The following is a 17661-nucleotide window of genomic DNA, read 5'->3' on the forward strand; positions in this document are numbered from 1 at the left end:
GCTTCAAGCGATCCAATGGCTCGAATGTGTCCTCGCCGATCACCGGTAGTTTTAAACCTTTTACTGTATTGTAACCGCTAAGGGACTATCAGAGAGTTACCGCGTGAGCTGGAAAGGAGTATATGTAGCGTGAGTCGCGTGAGGGAAGACAAGTCATTATTTCCCCAATTTCCTTAGCATAGGTAGAAACCCTAGTTCATCTTGTAAGGCGGGGTATCTTGGCTCTGATCCCCAAAATTGTATCAGAACAGAACCTCAAATTTCCCTGATCCAATGAAATTCAGATAGATCGGTGCAATTCTTGCGTTCCGGTCCTCACAGTTGGGCTACCCCACCGAAGACATCAGATGGTCCTCCCGTTCCGCCGCGGCCGCCCTCTCGCGTCCTCCCCTCACCATCCTGCTGCCTCGTCTTCCTCCTCCTCCCCCGCGCCTCCACCAGCCTGGTGCTTCACGTGGCTCCTGCCCTCGCGCACCGGACCAACGGCAAGGTACTACGACGACGACTGGGGATAGGAGAAGGTGGTGAGGGTTGCCGGGAGCGGAGGGATGGGGTGCGGCGGCGGAGCGAACCCTAGCGTCGGGGCGTCTCGGGTTCTCGTGCAGGAGAGAGAGGTGTTTGTCAATTTTTTGTTCACTTAAAGATGAAACATCATGGAGCGCGGGTTAATTAAAAAAACACAGGGACTTTTTCGAAAAAGGACGCGGCGGTGAACCCAACAAAGTTGTCGGGTTCACCGTCACAATACGATTTTTTTCCTGTGAATTTACGCTTTCAGTTTTTTAACTTATATTATTTTTTACATACCCAAGGTGGTACTAATCTATATACATACCCATAATCAAAACCATGACGTCCGATGCGTTCCTACCGGCTTGGGCCTGCAGCCTGGGTCGTTGGCCCAGTTTCAGTGGAACGCGAGAAGAATAATGTTGGTTGTTTTGCAAAACTGTTCGTAAAATTATAAAAAATCACAATTTGGAAAAAATGGCCAGAAAATAAAATCATGTCCATGATTTTGAAAAAATGACCACGTATTCAAAACATATTCGGGAATCTGAAAAGAAATGCCCATGACATTTTAGAAAATGTTTACAAAAATAAAATAAAACATTTGTTTTTTAAAATTTGTTCCCATTTTTTGTAAAAAAGTTCATCGACTCAAAAAATGTTTGTTGAGCCAAAAAAAGTTAATGAATTCAAAACCGGTTCATACATTTAATTTTTTTGTAAACAAAACTAATGTTCATGATTGTTTTTTGAGAAAATCAAAAATTAATAAAAATATTTGTCGATTTGAAAAACCGCTCACTGATACAAAAGTATTTTATGTCTAGGATTTGATTCGTTTTTCCAAAGTATTCATATGTCTTGGCGTTGGGAGTAGTTCGTGGTCAATGAAATTTGTTTCTAAAGTTTTAAACATTCCCTTGCGCAACATAATGACAAGTGTGGCATGCACTAGCAAACTCATAGCCTTAGGATTTACCACGTCGAATGCATTGTAATCACGTGAACATCGCGACCATCATCAGCTAGGGTGAGAGAAAAAATGGAAACATGATGAGCCACTATGTTAAAATAGAGTACGCTCATATATCAGGATACTGAGTCATACTTATTTAGTTAGCCATAATTTTTTGTCCCCCGTTGCAACGCACGAGCATATTTGCTAGTACATACCCATACATCAAAACCATGACATTCGATGCGTTCCTACCGGCTTGGGCCTACAGCCTGGGTCGTTGGCCCAGCTTCAGTGGAACACGAGAAGAATAAAAATACGTTGTTGGCCCAATTTCAGTGAAAAGCGAGAAGTGAAAAAATAAACACGCAGGCTCGAGAGCATCTCCAACGGACACCTAATATTAGCGCCGCGCTCAAAAATTCACAAGTTTAGCGCGCGCGGAGTTGAAAATAGCACTCTAGCAGACGCTGCATAATAAAGCACGTCATAAAAAGTGTTCAGCGCGCCAGACGAAACTGGATCGCAAGCCGTATATTTGGCGCGTGAGCTTCAGCGCGCCGAACTTCTCACGAACGTGGAAAGCGCCCCGTGCGCCCGCATCCACCGTTGGCCTTCTCGCGTGCGCCCGCCGTCGTCCTCCTCGCTTGCGTCCGCCGCCGGCCTCCTCGCATGCGCAGCCACAACCACGGCAGCGGCGGGCCGGGGATGAGCCCAGGCGCGGGCGCGGCCATGGAGGCGGGACGCGCGCGCGGCCACAGCCACGGCCACGGCTGGGCGGCAGGGCGTGGCCACGGCGGTGGCGGGGCGGGCCGCGGCCACGACCACAGCGGCGGGGCGGGGACGAGCCCATGCGCGGGCGCGGCCACGACGGCGGGGCGCGGGCGCAGCCACGGCCACGGCGGTGGCGGGGTGTGGCAGGCCGCGGCCACGGCCACGGGAGGAAGGGCACGGGCGCAGCCATGGCGGCGGGACGCGCGCGCGGCCACAACCACGGCCACGGCGGGGCGGCAGGGCGTGGCAGGCCGCGGCCACGGGAGGAAGGGCGCGGGGCACGGCCATGGCGGCGGCACGCGCGCGGGGCGGCAGGGCGGGCCACGGCCACGGCCACGGCGGGGCGGCAGGGCGTGGCAGGCCGCGGCCACGAGAGGAAGGGCGCGGGGCACGGCCATGGCGACGGCAAGCTAGGTACAGGCACGTCTGGGTAATTTTGTGTGCCTGTTGGAGATCTACTGTTGCTAGCTGAGCAGTATATTTTTGGGCGTCTGCTAAAGATACTCAGTCATTCGGCGTGTTAAAACGTTATTTTGGCACAGTAAATTTCTTTTAACGTGCGGCTTCATAGGGCGTCTGTTGGAGATGCTCTGAGGAGTCGAGCACGCAACCTTTCATCCCATATGTTCGACACCAGCCAACTGAACTAGGCCTATATATGTTAACTATTGCGGTTGGTTTTATTAGCAAATAGTACCACCTCGCCCTTAAGTGTTCAAATTACCTACCATCAATCGCCTTAATGAGCCAGCTGCCGGCTCGGAAATTGCTGATTGAGAGGATTCGTAGTTGGTGCTCAGAAAGGAAGGAAATAAGGATTCTCGAAAGAGAAAGGAAAGGAAGGATTGTACCGCAGAAATATTGAATGGGGCAAAAAGGAATCGGTACTACCCAGCCTCAAAAGTGTGAAAGAGGGTAAAAGAAAGGAGACCTGAACTCTTTTTTAGCCGACTGAAGTTAGGAGTACATGTGAAAGAGGATGCAACTTTTCTGTTGACCTTTTTTTATCAAGTTAAAAATTAGTTATGGAAGTGTAAAAAATGGGCCGCTCACAAACATTAAAACTTAATGCATGGCTGTTAAAATAAATAATTAACACATGCAGTTTCATTAATAAACAAATCAAAAAATGTACTACCTCCGTCACGGTTTAGAAGGCGCTTCGAAATTCTCTGGAATCTAGGTGGTTATCTATTGGTTGTGAGATGGGCTAAAAAATAGCATTCATACTACGCATGCATATAGAAATAATATATCGGAGTACTAATTAGCTATTAAAAATAAATGCAATGCGCCCTAAACCTTGTCTATTGTGGAAACACACGCAAATTTAACTGTGCCTTCTAAACTGTGACGGAGGAAGTACAGTGGATGAAAATAAATAACATGATTATTTTCATAAATATTAATGAGGTAAAATGTGAGTACGCACAATTTTCCTAGATCCACAATCCGTACACTTTCGTATGCCCTATGTTTGAGCATGACTATAGCTTGAGAAGAAAAGTTAGTGCAAGTCTAGAAACTCCGTCATGTGGCAATTGCTTCACTTTACTTTGTTTCAGTTCACAAATATTAATTGGGTAAAATACCATTTTATTTTTTATAGGTACAAACACAATTAGTGCATGTTAGGGTTACCGATGTGAAAAAAAATTGGTCGCTCACAAATATTAAAACTTTTTTTGCAGGGTAACAAACATTAAAACTTAATGCATGGTGGGTTAAATTAAATAATTAACAAATGCAGTTTGATTAATACAAAATCAAAAAATGTATAGTGGATTAAAATAAATAACATGATTTTTCCGAGAGTAAATAGCAATAATATGAGTAACAAAATATTAATTTAATTCAAGTATATAATAGATAAATCCAATTGGTTGCTCATGTAATGGTTTGATTCTTTATTGAGGAAAATCATTATTTTTCTTCATAATCTCAAATTGATTTTCCCCGTCTTAATTCTATCAATTGCCCAACAGTAATTCGTTTACCCACCATTTGCTATTTTTCTCGAGAGAAGCCATTAGTGAAACCGACGCCTGCTAAGGAAGAAATGCCCGTGCGTTGCAATGGGCGAAACAAATCACATGTCACCAAACACATCTGTATCTGCATGCTAGAAGGAATTGTAGTAGGGAAATGTATATTCTTGTAGCCAAATAGATGTATTGATTGATCACCGATGCACTTGCTAGGTTGGTTCCTCCGAACAGCACTGCCTTGCGCACGCCAACATTTGATGTCATGGACCAGATCGACCGGCGATAGATGGTGTCTCTTTCTCGCACATAATTCCTACTCCGCCCTATCTGTATCACCCATGCCTTCAGCAGCACAGCAGGACACCAGCAGAGCAGCAGAAAATGTGATTAACTTCTTTCTTCAGTTGTCTATTTTTCTTTAAAATGTGATTCGACAAGCAGCAGAGCAGGAAAATAGAAGCGACGTGACCAAGTACCATCGCTGAATCACATTTTTATTGGAAGGCACAGGAAGCTATCGCTTAATCCTGTTTTTATTGGAAGGCATCGGAAGCTATCACTGAATCGTGATTTTATTGGAAGGCAGAGGAAGCTTTCTACCATGGGAAGAACATGGTTGCTTAATCCCGTTTTTATTGGAAGGCATCCCAATGAAAGTACATACATACATGATTGATTATCTGCGGTAAGTATGACCCCCTTGATGTGTGTGTTGGAAATTTAGGTGCTAAATAATGGCAGAAATGTCACATGAGCTTGTGGAGTGCATTGGCCAGCCCACGGATATTGGTTTACAGTTATTTATGCTCGAATACCAACATGCATATACAGGTCCTCTGAACTGAACCTCTTTTGGGGTATATGGTGGATGAGTTTTATGTTCTGATTTACTGTGATTTGTATGAAGATTTGGTGAAAATTAAATGGTTTCAATGCAAATATAGCAATGTATAAGATGCACTTACTGTGAAAATTAAATTGAATTAAAAGGAACTTGATAGAAGGAAAATGACTCTGTATGTATTTTTCATGTACTATTCTATTCCAGCTGTTGCTAAATTTGGTTTCCTAACCTTATTAGTAGAGGTGAGGATATTAAAATGGTCTTGCAAGGGAAGTTTAGATCATATCTCCAGTGAAGAGAACTTCTCATGTGTAATGTCATCATACCGAGGTCGGCATAGTTTGCCTTATCTTTTCCTTTTACCTCCATTGTTGTATGTGTACATCTCTACACAACAGGGATTTAGATTTCCTCTTGAGAGGTACTTGTGCTTAGAATTAACATTTAGTCACGTAATCACCGTTTGTGCAAAACATTGCTTGTGGAAGATGTTGCATTTTTTTCCAAATTATCACTACACAAGAAATAGGAGCAAGCATATTCTGTGGTAGGAGTTACCGTCCATGGCTGCCGCCACGCGCCTTCTACGAGGTATGCCATATTGTTGCTAACCGCTGGAGATGCCGCCCACTCCATGTGTAGTTACGTCAAGGCAACAGCCGTGTTGCACATGTTAATCAGCTGTCAGTTTCTTTTCAGTATAGAACATTAATTTTCATGCCAATCTTGCTGATCCATTCATATGTAGCTTTCCGGTGTACTTGCAAACTAGGGATCAATTATGTATGTTTGAAAATTGATAAAATTTCATTATCGCTCTATCTTTTTTTCCCACCATTTGTGTTGTCCTGTAGCTTTCATAGCTTTCTGGGTATAAACTACATAATGTTGTGTATACATTGTTGGCATAACTTGATGCCCAGTCTTGTGGCTGACTCGGGTAGAAAGACTGGTCCTAAATCCAAAATTCATTAGTGGACTTGCAGAAATCCGCTGCGACACAATCTCGGATGAAGTTATTTTTTGATCAAGTTATGATTTTTTACTGCAGTATAAATTATAGGTAGCTAACCTGAGCTATTCATGGTTGGGTTTTCTATAGGTTTCTATTATATAAATGTCTTAATGTTTCGCCAGTACTACTCTTCCATCCTATGACATGTGCGGAGATGAAGTAGACGCTGATGAAGGCATTAGGGTGGCTCCTTCACATCAATACTTCATGATCCAGAAAGTGATACTTGAACCAGTGGCAACACATGATGAGGGTAACCTTATTTTTGACGTTTGTCAGTCGGATATGAGTGATGTGTAGTGTAGTGGCACGCGGAGTTGGTTTTGTGATTTTTAGCCCGTTGCAACGCACGGGCATATGTACTAGCAAAAAAGCCCGTGCGTTGGAACGGGGAAAAATAATATGGTACACCCCTATTCTGAAGCATGGCTCAGAACCCACCACAACTTCACTTCCTCTGTTTAAACATGGCACTCTATTTAGAAATAGTAACTAGTTCAAAATTATTCAGCCCATATACTATCTGATTAATCTACTACCTTTATAAAAGAAAGAAAGGACGGAGAACCAAATCATCCTAGCCATCGAAACCTCCAATCTGATGGTCTATATCTCTTCAGCCGACTAAACACGTTTTATGCTTTAATTACCCACCATGCCATTGCCTTAATTAATTACCCATCATGTCATTGGGCAACATCGTCCCGAACACGTCGCTGCCCTCTCGCTACCACGCCGTCGGGGCAGTTTGGCCACCGCCCCACTCCTCGCCCCCACCTCTTCCCTACGACCTCCGCGCCATCCACGCCGTCCGTCGTCCGCACCCGCCCCTTCCACGCCATCTGCCGCCGCGCCGTCCACGCCATCTGCCGCCGCGCCGTCCACGCCGTCCGCACCCGCGTTGTCCACGCGCCGCCGCGCCGTCCACGCCGTCCGCACCCGCGTTGTCCACGCGCCGCCGCGCCGTCCACGCCGTCGGCGCCGTCCACGCCGTCGCGCCGTCCGCACCCGCGTCGCCCGGACCGCCGAGCTGTCCAGCGCCCGCGCCGCCTGGACCGCCGCGCCGTCCACCGGACCGCCGCGCCGTCCACCGGACCGCCGCGCCGTCCACGCGCCGCCAGGACACAGCCCACGCGGGAGCTCCACGCTGCAGGTGCTTTGCCCTCACATTCTCCTGCTTGCAGTCACAATTTTTGGTAATTGTACGGATGTTCAATACCTTCTAATTTGTTCTGTTGTTTCTGCTGCTGTCAATTCTAGGCTTGTCAGTTCTAGGCTTGCTTCATAGAATGCCACGGTTAAAACAGATGCAAATATATGTATTGCTCGACTTCCAATCCTGCACTTTATCTATGTTGCTTCCTCTGAACTCTGTGGTCGCACATTGCACATGCTGTTCCAACATCTGATTATTGCATATGCTGGTGGAGGGCCACCGTCGCCGTCCGACGGGGTGGCTCGCCACCGCTGGGGTGTGGTACTGCGCCGTGCCGGATGCCGCTTGCTTTCCTCCCGCCGACCTCCTTTCCTTCGAGATCTCTCCAGAGGTCGTTCTCCTGGCCGACCTAGCTTGTGTGCCTGCCGCCGCTTCACACACAAGCGCTGCACCTTTCTCGTCCCTGCTAGCGTCCCGATTGCCACCTCTTGCCTCTCCATTCTCCCCTACGTCTGGCTGTCCTCCTCCTCCCCTTGCTTCCCTGACGTTGCCTCCAATGTTGGAAAGGTAATGCGTGCCATTTCTAGAATCTGCATGTTTGGACTATTTTTTTATTCATGAATTCTAGATTTTGTTCAATTTTCTGTCTCAACTCTGGAAGTTTGCAGCAGCACTTATTTTATGGACCCAGGTTCAAATTTGGGTTCAATATTGTCAACAGAAGTTGTTTATCTTGACCTGTGCATTTTGTCATTCTTTAACAAAATGTGAGCAGAAGTAATTCAGAAGCAAAAGACACTGTATGATCAATAACAGTGATGACCATCAACCTTCTGCAGAATTTGTGATTCGTAGAAGCATGGCAATATTTAGACTCCGTAGAAGTGAAAGACTTTGTATGATCATTAACAACAGTGGCCATCAATTGACATGAACAGGCAGTACTCCAGCAAACTGTTGCATAATTTTAGAAATTCAGAAACTTTAAAAATTCAGCACACACTTGCATAATTCAGAAACTTTTTGACGCAGTACTTTTAGAAATTCAGAAACATGGAGCAAGCAAGAAGCAAAATTTGATAAACTTATGTTTACCTTTCTATTTCAGAGCGGTTTAGACATGGTATTGGCTGATGATAAATTCGCTACAATTGTTGCAGTAAGATTCACCCTGTGTCGCAGTGGCTTATAATTGATGAAGCTGATCGCAAACTTGTGCCAAATTTTGAGGAGGACATGAAACAAATATTTAAGTGCCTCCCTCGGGTATGTCATCATCTGGCAATTTCATTTCACATACAAAGTGCAGCCTTTAACTTTCTGCTGAGTTTACTGTATTTTGTTCTAGAATTGTTATGCAGAATAGGCACTTTTCTCTTTATTGTCACCCAGACTCAAAGGGTTAGTGGATCTGTTATTCACTCGATGATTGCTCAATTGTCTCTGCTCCAAATCTGCAGGCTCTCTGCTCGAAATGTCTGCTGAGCATCTTCTTCATTGAGCCAAAATCAATTGCTTGGTGCAGTTTCAGATTGTTCTTACTATCCAATACTAATTTATAAATGGCTACAATCTCAAGAAGGTACACATTTCACTGCTACCAATTTCTGCAGGCCCGTTTTCCTGTGTGAAGTACAATTATTTCTTTTCATGATGTACCTCTCATCTTAAGGTGCAGTGTTAATTAGTTTTTGCCCCCTCCACCTTTTTTCGGGTTTGGGACCAGCATTGGCAGTTTTAGGCCCACCTACCCCTATTAGTAGTGAACCATTTTAAGCACATTTGATTAGATGTAGTTTTAATATTTCGTGGATAATAATTAATATATAAATATCAAAACAGGTTTGATTGCGTTGTACATATGTAATATAACAATGTGAATATTAGCTACTGGTTTGCATTTCATAATAAGCTTTAAGAATGATGGAATTGGAGAGAAATAAACACAGATGAGATTCTGCATATTGATGCCCGCCATCTCGTATTGTTAGTATACTTTCCCTTTGTCGTGCTTACTAGACACATAATAAAAAATATTCATTAATGATTTGGTGGTTCAGATCATTATACAGTGTACTACAATGCTTTGGTAGTTACGATGAATATATTTATATTGATTATGGTGGCCTCAGATTGAATACAGAGCTATGTTGCCGAGGATTAGAATGCATTATTTCCATAGAAGCAAGATTATTTAATCCTATTCTAAAATATTTTTTAATGCTTATATTTGGATGGGCACGATGTGGTGCAGGTTCCGCCGATTCTAGAAGCACACGGCTGAATGGAATCCAACGGAACCAATGCTACATCAGGGTGCACTGTTCAAGCATTTTGATTGGCCCGGGAGAAATGAGGACACTGCATCAGACAACCTTTTGCTTACTAACCTCTTAAATATTTGAAGTGTAAGTTTCTAACCGTAAAAATGATCTCATAACCTTGCCTGTGACATTGCACCTATGGTATGAGGAGTACGACAAATTTTACAAATAGAACATATATAATTTGTGGTAGCAGAATTACATTTAGTACTGAATATTTGATGCATAGTCCTTATTCCGTATGGAGCGAAGTCTATAACCTTTATATCCAAAGCAGTTTCACTTTGATACTAGGCAATGGGTATGCAAAGCTTTGCCACTTTCTGAAGTGCGTTGAAACAGGAGTTCCAGTTCTTGATTTTTCAAGAAACTGAAGAGGAGCGTTTGAGGAAAGAGGAGAAGTGGGAGGCACGGGAAGCAAAGAATTGGAGAAGGGAGAGGGAAAAGGAGAAGTTTCTCAAGAAGAGTACTAGAAACGCCTTACCAGTAGGCTTTCGTTGCAATGTTTTCATGGATTATTGGATGAGTCTTCCTCTTGATTGTTTTTTCAGGTAAATTCATGATCACGTTGAAAATATGTGATGCATAAATGGAGTTTTGTGTGCAACCTGATTTATTGTGCCTTTTTTAGATTTTTGTTTGGAATTAATATTCAGTACAACCAGTGCCAAAGTATATTGATCAACAGATCAACTTCTAAATCATTCATCATTTTTTAATGCTTTGTATGACAGGTTCAGTAACATGATGACATCCGATTAATATCTTGCTGTTCAGGAGGTTTTGACTATATGAAAAATATTGTTTTCTTGCCAGTGAAGATTAGCATGTTTGTACGGCTACCCTAAAGTAAATTGCCGTATTCAGATCAATTGTTGGATTATGTCATGAACTGCTAAAAGATAGTGATGATCCCTTGAGTCTATTATAAGTACCATTTTAGTTTGATGTCCATTTTATTGATTTGTTTATGATGATAATTGAGAAATAAAGAAGCATTGTGGCATATCAAATATTATCATACATGGAAAATATCCTTTGGAACATGGTGGTAATTACATCTGGTTATGTATTTTATTTTATTTTAAATTCAGAAAAATTTAAAACGTTCCAAAACTTTTTCCCAACAAACTTGATTTGTCATTTCTGTCGTACAAAACTATTCTGTGACAAAATTTTGACAAATATTCTCTGACAATAGCATGAACAGGATGGTGTATATAGCGACAATTTTTTTTACGTCCACAACAACATGAAAGTCATTTCTTGGGAAAAGAATTTATGTTGGTGCAACGTGAAAAACATTATTATTGGAGATATATCATGTATGAATGAAAAACTATGTAAATATCAACCCGTATTTTGATAATTATTTGATGACAAGTGAGACATGCGTTGCACGTGCAAGCTTACTAGTTCCTGTAAAAATAGATTAAGAGGTTAATTAATTAGTCATCCCTTTGAATAGTAATGCTCACCTTTTGTGATATTTGGATTGGATGGTGAACTTCAGAAACTCACCTCATCTCCCCTTCTTCCTAACGTATACCCCCTTCGCTAGTCTCATGAAGACAGATCTCTGAAGAATCAACATAGTGCCTGTAGAAAGAAAATAGTTATGTACCAGTAGGAAGCAACCCTATGCATGTCCTCACTCGTTAATAATCTCAGGCCATGATTGCATCAGCATCCAATTGTTTTCAGTCTGCTACATGGATCAATTAGTTTGGAATAATGACCAAAATATCAAACTACTGGATGAGATTGTTTTCAGTCTGCAAGACAGATCATTTTTCTTGAAATAATCACAAAGCTATCAAACTACTAGATGGAATGAACTATAGGGGGTGCTATTCGAATGAAACTATCGGCATGCAGAAGTACAACTTTCAGCAATGGTAATAAATAGAATGACCTAGACGCATGCCAAGCAATGTGAAAATGAATGTTCTTTGCGTAAACATTTCTTCAGCTTTAGCTAGTAACAAATATGTAATTCGCCATATGATATCAATACAGTGGAACATATAAGTACGTTCTTTTCCAAAACATAGCACAAGGAACCAAACCATCCAATTGGTCGGTTCGCATAAAATCAATCCACATACTTGTCATGTAGCAGACATTTTTACCTTTGATAAACTAAGTAATTAACATTCGCAGCTATTGTTATATTTTCTTGTTAGGAAAAGCAATCAAGATTCCCAAAGGCGTTAAGTTGTCACATAGTTGTATGTCTGTGTGTCTTGTCCAGAAGGTTTAAGCAACTGCCAAATGTGGCCTTTAAGCAAGTTGAGATTACTTTTTGCGGAGAATAAATATGATCCCAAAAGAATAATTCCCTATGGCGGCTTGGAAAATAAATGCGCTGCTGAGTAATTAACTTCATAATTATGCACACAAGCCAACCATAATCAAGCACACAAGTCATCTGCATCTTCCCCTAAAAAAATTCATCTACATTAGTACCGTTACACTAACATGTCGCAACAACACGTTATTTCAGCATTATTCCCTTGGAATATGTACAGTGTAGTGATGAATGTGTGGAACAAAAAAGAGAGGTGGCATTATGTTTGGTACCTTGAAGAAGGCCTTGTTCTTGAGCTGGTTGTCCAGTGCTCATGAACTGAAAGAAACAAGAAGACCAGGATGAATAAACAACCAACGACACACAACTTGCTGATATTATAGGCCCTGCCGATTGATGCGCAGACAAGCAAAACGTCAATCAGACCTCATCGAACTGTACTTGGACGCTGATGGCATGATCGGGGCTAAGGACCATCTTGTCCAGCGTCTCCATGACGGCCCTGCCGATGGCGGACTGCCAGTACAACTCAAACGCCCCTGCCATCCCTACTCTGAACCCTCTCCCTGCTAATCAACATTATCAGAATTCAGAACAACACCAACATTTTCAATTCCAGTCAGACGGACACACCGTCACGCTGGAATCCAAAAAGATCAAGCAGATAATATGCAATGATTTCTCTGTTCTTAATACACTTGTTGCCATGCTTGTGTTGTACAGTCTGTACAACATCTGAAAGTGTTGTATTTTAGCTTTGTATGGTGAACAATGTATGCACGGGGAGTCGGGGATCCTAAAAATTCAATCTAATGACATGGTATAACCATCCAAGTACGCACCCATGCATCATCATGAAGTAGTGGAATAAGAATGAAGTAGTCGAATAAGACACCTGAGAGTTGAAGGGATCAGACTTGCATTGTTGAATTAGCACCACAACCAAGCCAGGTCGTAGGTGTGGGTCACGGTGGTGAAGGTGGACTGAATCCGCCTGGATACAGATTTACCGTGCATTGCTGGACCATATATTTGTGATCCTTCAACTGTAGTTACACGTGTGTTCAGTAGAGGTAGCATCGCAGTGCTGTATAATCGAAATCAGACCATCTTGGCGATGTACCGTGGAAGGGCACCTTACAAAGTTGTACGTGCTTTCACCATGAACTTGTAGGAGCACCCCATGTTGTTGAGCGTTGTTGAGCGGCCCGCGGGCGTGGTCCTTGCAGAGATCCTTGACGAAGACCTGCCATGCCCAAATCGAAACCATCATCAGCGCAGGCGCAGCCACTTGGATTGACACAGATTAGGGGAGATTCCAACAATTTGTTTATCTATTAACGGACAGAGGGAGGTGGTTCTATTTTTCTTCCAACAATTGGTTGCTGTGAATTGTTGTAAGAGGTGGATCAAGGCTTTTGACACCCAACCATTTGGTCAACTAAAGAAAAATGTAAAACAGCCATAACTTTTGCATACGACATCGAAAGAAAAGTTTTATATATCACAAAAAACTAGAGAAAAATTGGGACTCGATTTCACCCGGGTTTACCCGGTGAAGTTTTCTCAGATTCTCAAAATTCTAAAAGTAAAAAAAAGTTATTTCAAATCAAAAATAATAATTTTAAAAATTAATTTTATTTAAAAATAAATAAATGATGTAATATTTGGATTCCTCACATTTTTCTGATAATAATGGATATATTATTTGTTGAATTTCGATTTACAGATTTAAAGGTATTAATTATGTCATATTAAATGAATAAATGGCAAAAAAAGAATAAAATAATATTATTACTTACTTTATTTTCATTGAAATTCAATATTATTAGTAATTATTTTGTTTATTTTAATAATATTATCACTGATTCAAATGATATAGCAGTCCGTTCCACAACCAACAACTTAATTTTCATTTCGCGCGCTGTAGCTTGACTGAGTTGAGGAGGCCGTTTGAAGCTGACGGAGCAGTACTTTATCTTCTTCTACAAAGTAGCACTAGCGATAAAACGGAGGCATGCAAGCAGAGTTTTTACTCGATCGGCCTAACATAGTAATAAGTGATGCATGAAGCAATACGTTGGCAGCTTCGCACCCAACCAGGATACGAATAAATCAATTTACTCTAGCATTGGATAGAAGCCGTCGTCAAGCGTAGGGCAGCATGCATGCGTGCAAAAACGTACGTACAGAAAAATAATTACATATGTAGCATTTTTTTCTATATATGATAATGAAAATAGAACGTAGATTTGACCGAGAACATTTGGCGGCTGATTCAGTCAAGGGACACTTTGTAAAAATGGAAACACTTCCAGCGGCCGGTCACACGATATAACGCAAGCGCGAAACTGGTGGGAACTCGGATCGGTGGAGAATCAGATTGCGCGGCGGCAGCGGAGAGCCGATGGCGTGCAGAGCGCGGCGGCAGGGCGGGCGGTACGACGTGGCGGCGCGAGGACGCCACCACGTTGTCGGTTGGCAGTTATCGCCGACGGTGGCGGAAGCGCCCGGTGTTAGCGAGGCAGGGGGCGCCACCGAAGCCGTGGGCTGGAGGCGAGGGGGCTGTGAAAGATGCACGGAGGCGTAGCGCTGGGAGTGGGGGGCGAAAGGGCACATGGCCCTTTGCCGGAGGGGTCGCGTACGTGCTCACAATAGCAACATTAACACGCCCCTTGTAAAAAAGAAAAACTAATCGAGGAACATGTATGGAATAGTGTTTGATAACCATAGAACATACTCCATCTGTTTTAAAATAGACGACTCAACTTTGTATTAAGTTTAGTATAAAATTAATACAAAGTTGAGTCATCTATTTTAAAACGGAGGGAGTATAAACTTAATACAAAGTTGAGTCGTCTATTTTGAAACGGAGGGAGTATTTAATTTGAGGGCTCTGGTACATAAATTAAATTATAAGCTATATATAGTATAAATGGGTACACTGCACGCACGGACGGCCTTATTTTCACGACGTCGTCTTATTCATCTTATGTAACAAACTTTATTCTCCACACTCATTGTATGTACGCGTATTATGCTGGTGGTGGTATCGTCCGCTACTAGCTACGATGATACCTTCTTCCTCATGGACAGAAGGTAACCTGGTAGCTGTTGTTGTTGCCGTTACAGGCGTGGTTCTTGGTGTCATCGGTCGGGAAGAGGTAGGCGTCGGGGCACTTGTCGGCCTGGCACACCAGGTTGGGCCCGTTGCTGCAGGAGAATGACAACGGCACGTTGAAGCCGTCGATGACAGAGATGTCGTAAAAGTCCTGGCCGTTGCCGATGGTGAACTCGGCCAGGGTCAGCGGCGGCTGCCCGGACAGCGTGCACGACAGCGCACCGCCGCAGTCGGCAGTCTGGCAGCTCCCGGAGTTGCCGTTGAAGTTGCAGCCCGTGCGGCCCCACACCCTGCCGGAGGGCGTGTTCGCGGGGACGTCGAGGGTCCACGTCTCGCCGGTGTTGAGCTGCCGACCGCCGCCGATCGGGGTGGCCGCCGGCCACACCGTGTAGGGGCAGTTGTTCTTGATGTTGAACGTCGCCGCGTTCGTGCTGGCAGCGAACACGGCAAGGAAGAGGACCATGGAGGCGGCTGCTGCCAGGTGGGACGAAGCCATTTCAAGTTGCTTTGCTTCTGTGTCGTCTACACGTGGTTTGGTAGTAGTGCGGGATGATTGATGTGCTAGGGACGAAGGGGCATGGGTATTTATAGATGGCCGGGACTCCGGGATGGAAGGACAGCTGGGATAAAGTCAAGGATGGTGTCCTTGAGTCAATTCGTGTGACTTGGAAATTTCCACGCATTCATCATCAAAACAACAGGGAGACTCGACTCTGTCCATGAGCCACTTCGCAATCGCATAGATTTATCTTTCACACAGATCAGGATCGAAAACACGTACGTACGTGTAGTTCCATGCACCACATATCAAGTTGTTGGAACTTGCAAGAACTATGCTAAAAAAAAAAGAACTTGCAAGAACAACTCTTCCTTCTTCTTCATAATAATACTTCCTCCTTTTCGGTTTATAAGGCTTAATTCAAAAATCTCATCAACTAAGGTAGATGATGAGTGGTGCAATATTTTTGATAATTTACAAAAGGACCCAATTAATGCTCGTGTTTTCCTCACAAAATTATGTTTACGAATGCATTGATTGCAATCCATGCATGCATAAAGTGCATGCATTAGTCAGTTTTCTCTTAATACTTGCATGCAATGATTTAATGCACCTTGAAGTCTGAACATGTGATGGGGAACAACCAAATTAAGCCTCGTAAAATGGAAAAACTAAAATTTTGAGATAAGCCCTATGAACCGGAAAGAAGGGAATAACAATGAAGTTACGTCCGCAGCACAACAGGACACCAGCACTAGTAGTTAGGCCCGGCAGCCCCACACGATTTTCCAGAGTTTTTGGTTTCCTACATATCGTCCAGATGAATCTTTTTTTCCACAGATTTTTCCATGGACTGACCGCCTACTAGTCTATGGATCTTTCTTCCACAGATTTTTCCATGGAATTTTCTTTTTTCCACAGATCTTAGCACGAGGTGTACTCAACCTGCAACTGTACATATGTGACTGCCCTAGCTTACAAGTCTAACTGAGCTTAAATCTTCGTATATTAACCAGCTTGGCGGCCCTTGCACTAGAACGAGGGCATCTAGATGGACCATATTGATTGTAAATGACAAATTCTAACCACCAATGCAACACGGCAACGAAAGCAAAACTTAGACAAGCTAGCAAGCGCTATACAACTCTGCTAGATTTAATTTCCTCGCAATGCGTCAGATTGGCCGGTTGCCGTTTTTAGCATGCTGCCTAACTTTATTCGCTGACCAGTCGTTTGTGAACAATGAACCTTCTTCACTAGTATGACATTTTCGCCAAAAAAGTAGTACTAGCTGTAATTTCTACTACTTTTTGCTGGTGTCCTGCTGTGCTGCGGACGTAACTTCATTGTTAAAACAAATCAAAATATCTCCTAACTTCCAACAATTGGTTGATGTGCATGTATCCTTCTCCTTCCTTTATTGGCCCGTCTATTTTATTATATCTTTTTGATCCAACCGGATAATTCTCATAAACTCACGGTCATATATAAATTGGTAAAATTTACTCTAAAGAAGCGAGGTGGGACTATGTAAAATTCAGCGAACCCACCAAAATAGCACAAGACAATTCTAGCTTAGTTGGTTGCTGCCGTGGTGAAGTTAGGAGACGCCACGAGTTCTAGTCCCGGCCCCAACATTTTTCTTTCGCTATTTTATGTAGCCCTAGAGCAGGCCCAACAACTACACAAGCCCAAAAGCAATGGAGTGGAGGTGGCCCATAGCAGCAAACACATACGGGAAGTGTCCTGTATAAGCAATGGATTAATACCACCTTGCCAACCGTCAAAGCTTGAGTACGGAAGTTGCGGACGCGTTGCTAAAAAGACATAACGTAGGATCACCTAAGTGGGACGAAACTAAGAATATCACCTTGGTTTATTAGTAGAGATATAGATATAGATATAGATATAGATATAGATATAGATATAGATATAGATATAGACTAGGAAAATTGCCCGTGCGTTGCAACGAGAATACACTCTACAGCGAAATGAAACATACAAATAAAAAATGATAACCCACAAAAAAGGTAAATTGATTTAAAGGGCGATAGATGATGGAACAGAGGGAAAAGTTACTCTTCTTTTATTATAACAAAATAGCCAACAAACCCATGGATTTGCATATGATAGTTATTTAGATTCTATATTTTATTTCACATGC

The 17661-nt window shown here is 43.0% G+C and overlaps 2 protein-coding genes across 5 annotated transcripts; one reads left to right on the plus strand and one right to left on the minus strand.

The window, feature by feature from the left end:
* Positions 1-6711: 6711 nt before the first annotated feature.
* Positions 6712-10518, plus strand: LOC125535683 (uncharacterized). Of its 4 annotated transcripts, none has more exons than XR_015615759.1 (6): positions 6712-7239; positions 8351-8508; positions 8703-8824; positions 9497-9650; positions 9909-10117; positions 10301-10518. XR_015615759.1 is itself a non-coding variant. In XM_087543161.1 (6 exons), exons 1-3 carry the CDS (start codon positions 6770-6772, stop codon positions 8802-8804), a joined length of 678 nt encoding a protein of 225 aa, XP_087399287.1. In that variant the 5' UTR covers positions 6712-6769; the 3' UTR covers positions 8805-8824; positions 9497-9650; positions 9844-10117; positions 10301-10518. The 4 variants fall into 4 exon arrangements, 3 of the variants coding, with proteins under 3 accessions (XP_087399287.1, XP_087399286.1, XP_087399288.1); XM_087543161.1 differs by having other exon boundaries at positions 8403-8508; positions 9844-10117; XM_087543160.1 differs by having other exon boundaries at positions 8403-8508.
* A 4263-nt stretch (positions 10519-14781) lies between these two features.
* On the minus strand, positions 14782-15556 carry LOC125540999 (thaumatin-like protein). Its single transcript, XM_048704505.2, has one exon. It carries the CDS (start codon positions 15492-15494, stop codon positions 14964-14966), a length of 531 nt encoding a protein of 176 aa, XP_048560462.1. The 5' UTR covers positions 15495-15556; the 3' UTR covers positions 14782-14963.
* Between the last annotated feature and the right edge of the window lie 2105 nt (positions 15557-17661).

This window comes from Triticum urartu, chromosome 2A (assembly GCF_056163025.1).
Source record: "Triticum urartu cultivar PI428250 chromosome 2A, HENAU_Tu73, whole genome shotgun sequence".
Lineage (NCBI taxonomy): Eukaryota > Viridiplantae > Streptophyta > Magnoliopsida > Poales > Poaceae > Triticum > Triticum urartu.

Bases quoted from the DNA above. Each gene is read 5' to 3' on its own strand.
- LOC125540999 (XM_048704505.2), bottom strand. From the start codon at position 15,494: ATGGCTTCGTCCCACCTGGCAGCAGCCGCCTCCATGGTCCTCTTCCTT.
- LOC125535683 (XM_087543161.1), top strand. From the start codon at position 6,770: ATGTCATTGGGCAACATCGTCCCGAACACGTCGCTGCCCTCTCGCTAC. The intron at 7,240-8,402 runs GTGCTTTGCCCT...CAATTGTTGCAG, and splicing joins GCGGGAGCTCCACGCTGCAG to TAAGATTCACCCTGTGTCGC. The intron at 8,509-8,702 runs GTATGTCATCAT...CCAAATCTGCAG, and splicing joins TATTTAAGTGCCTCCCTCGG to GCTCTCTGCTCGAAATGTCT.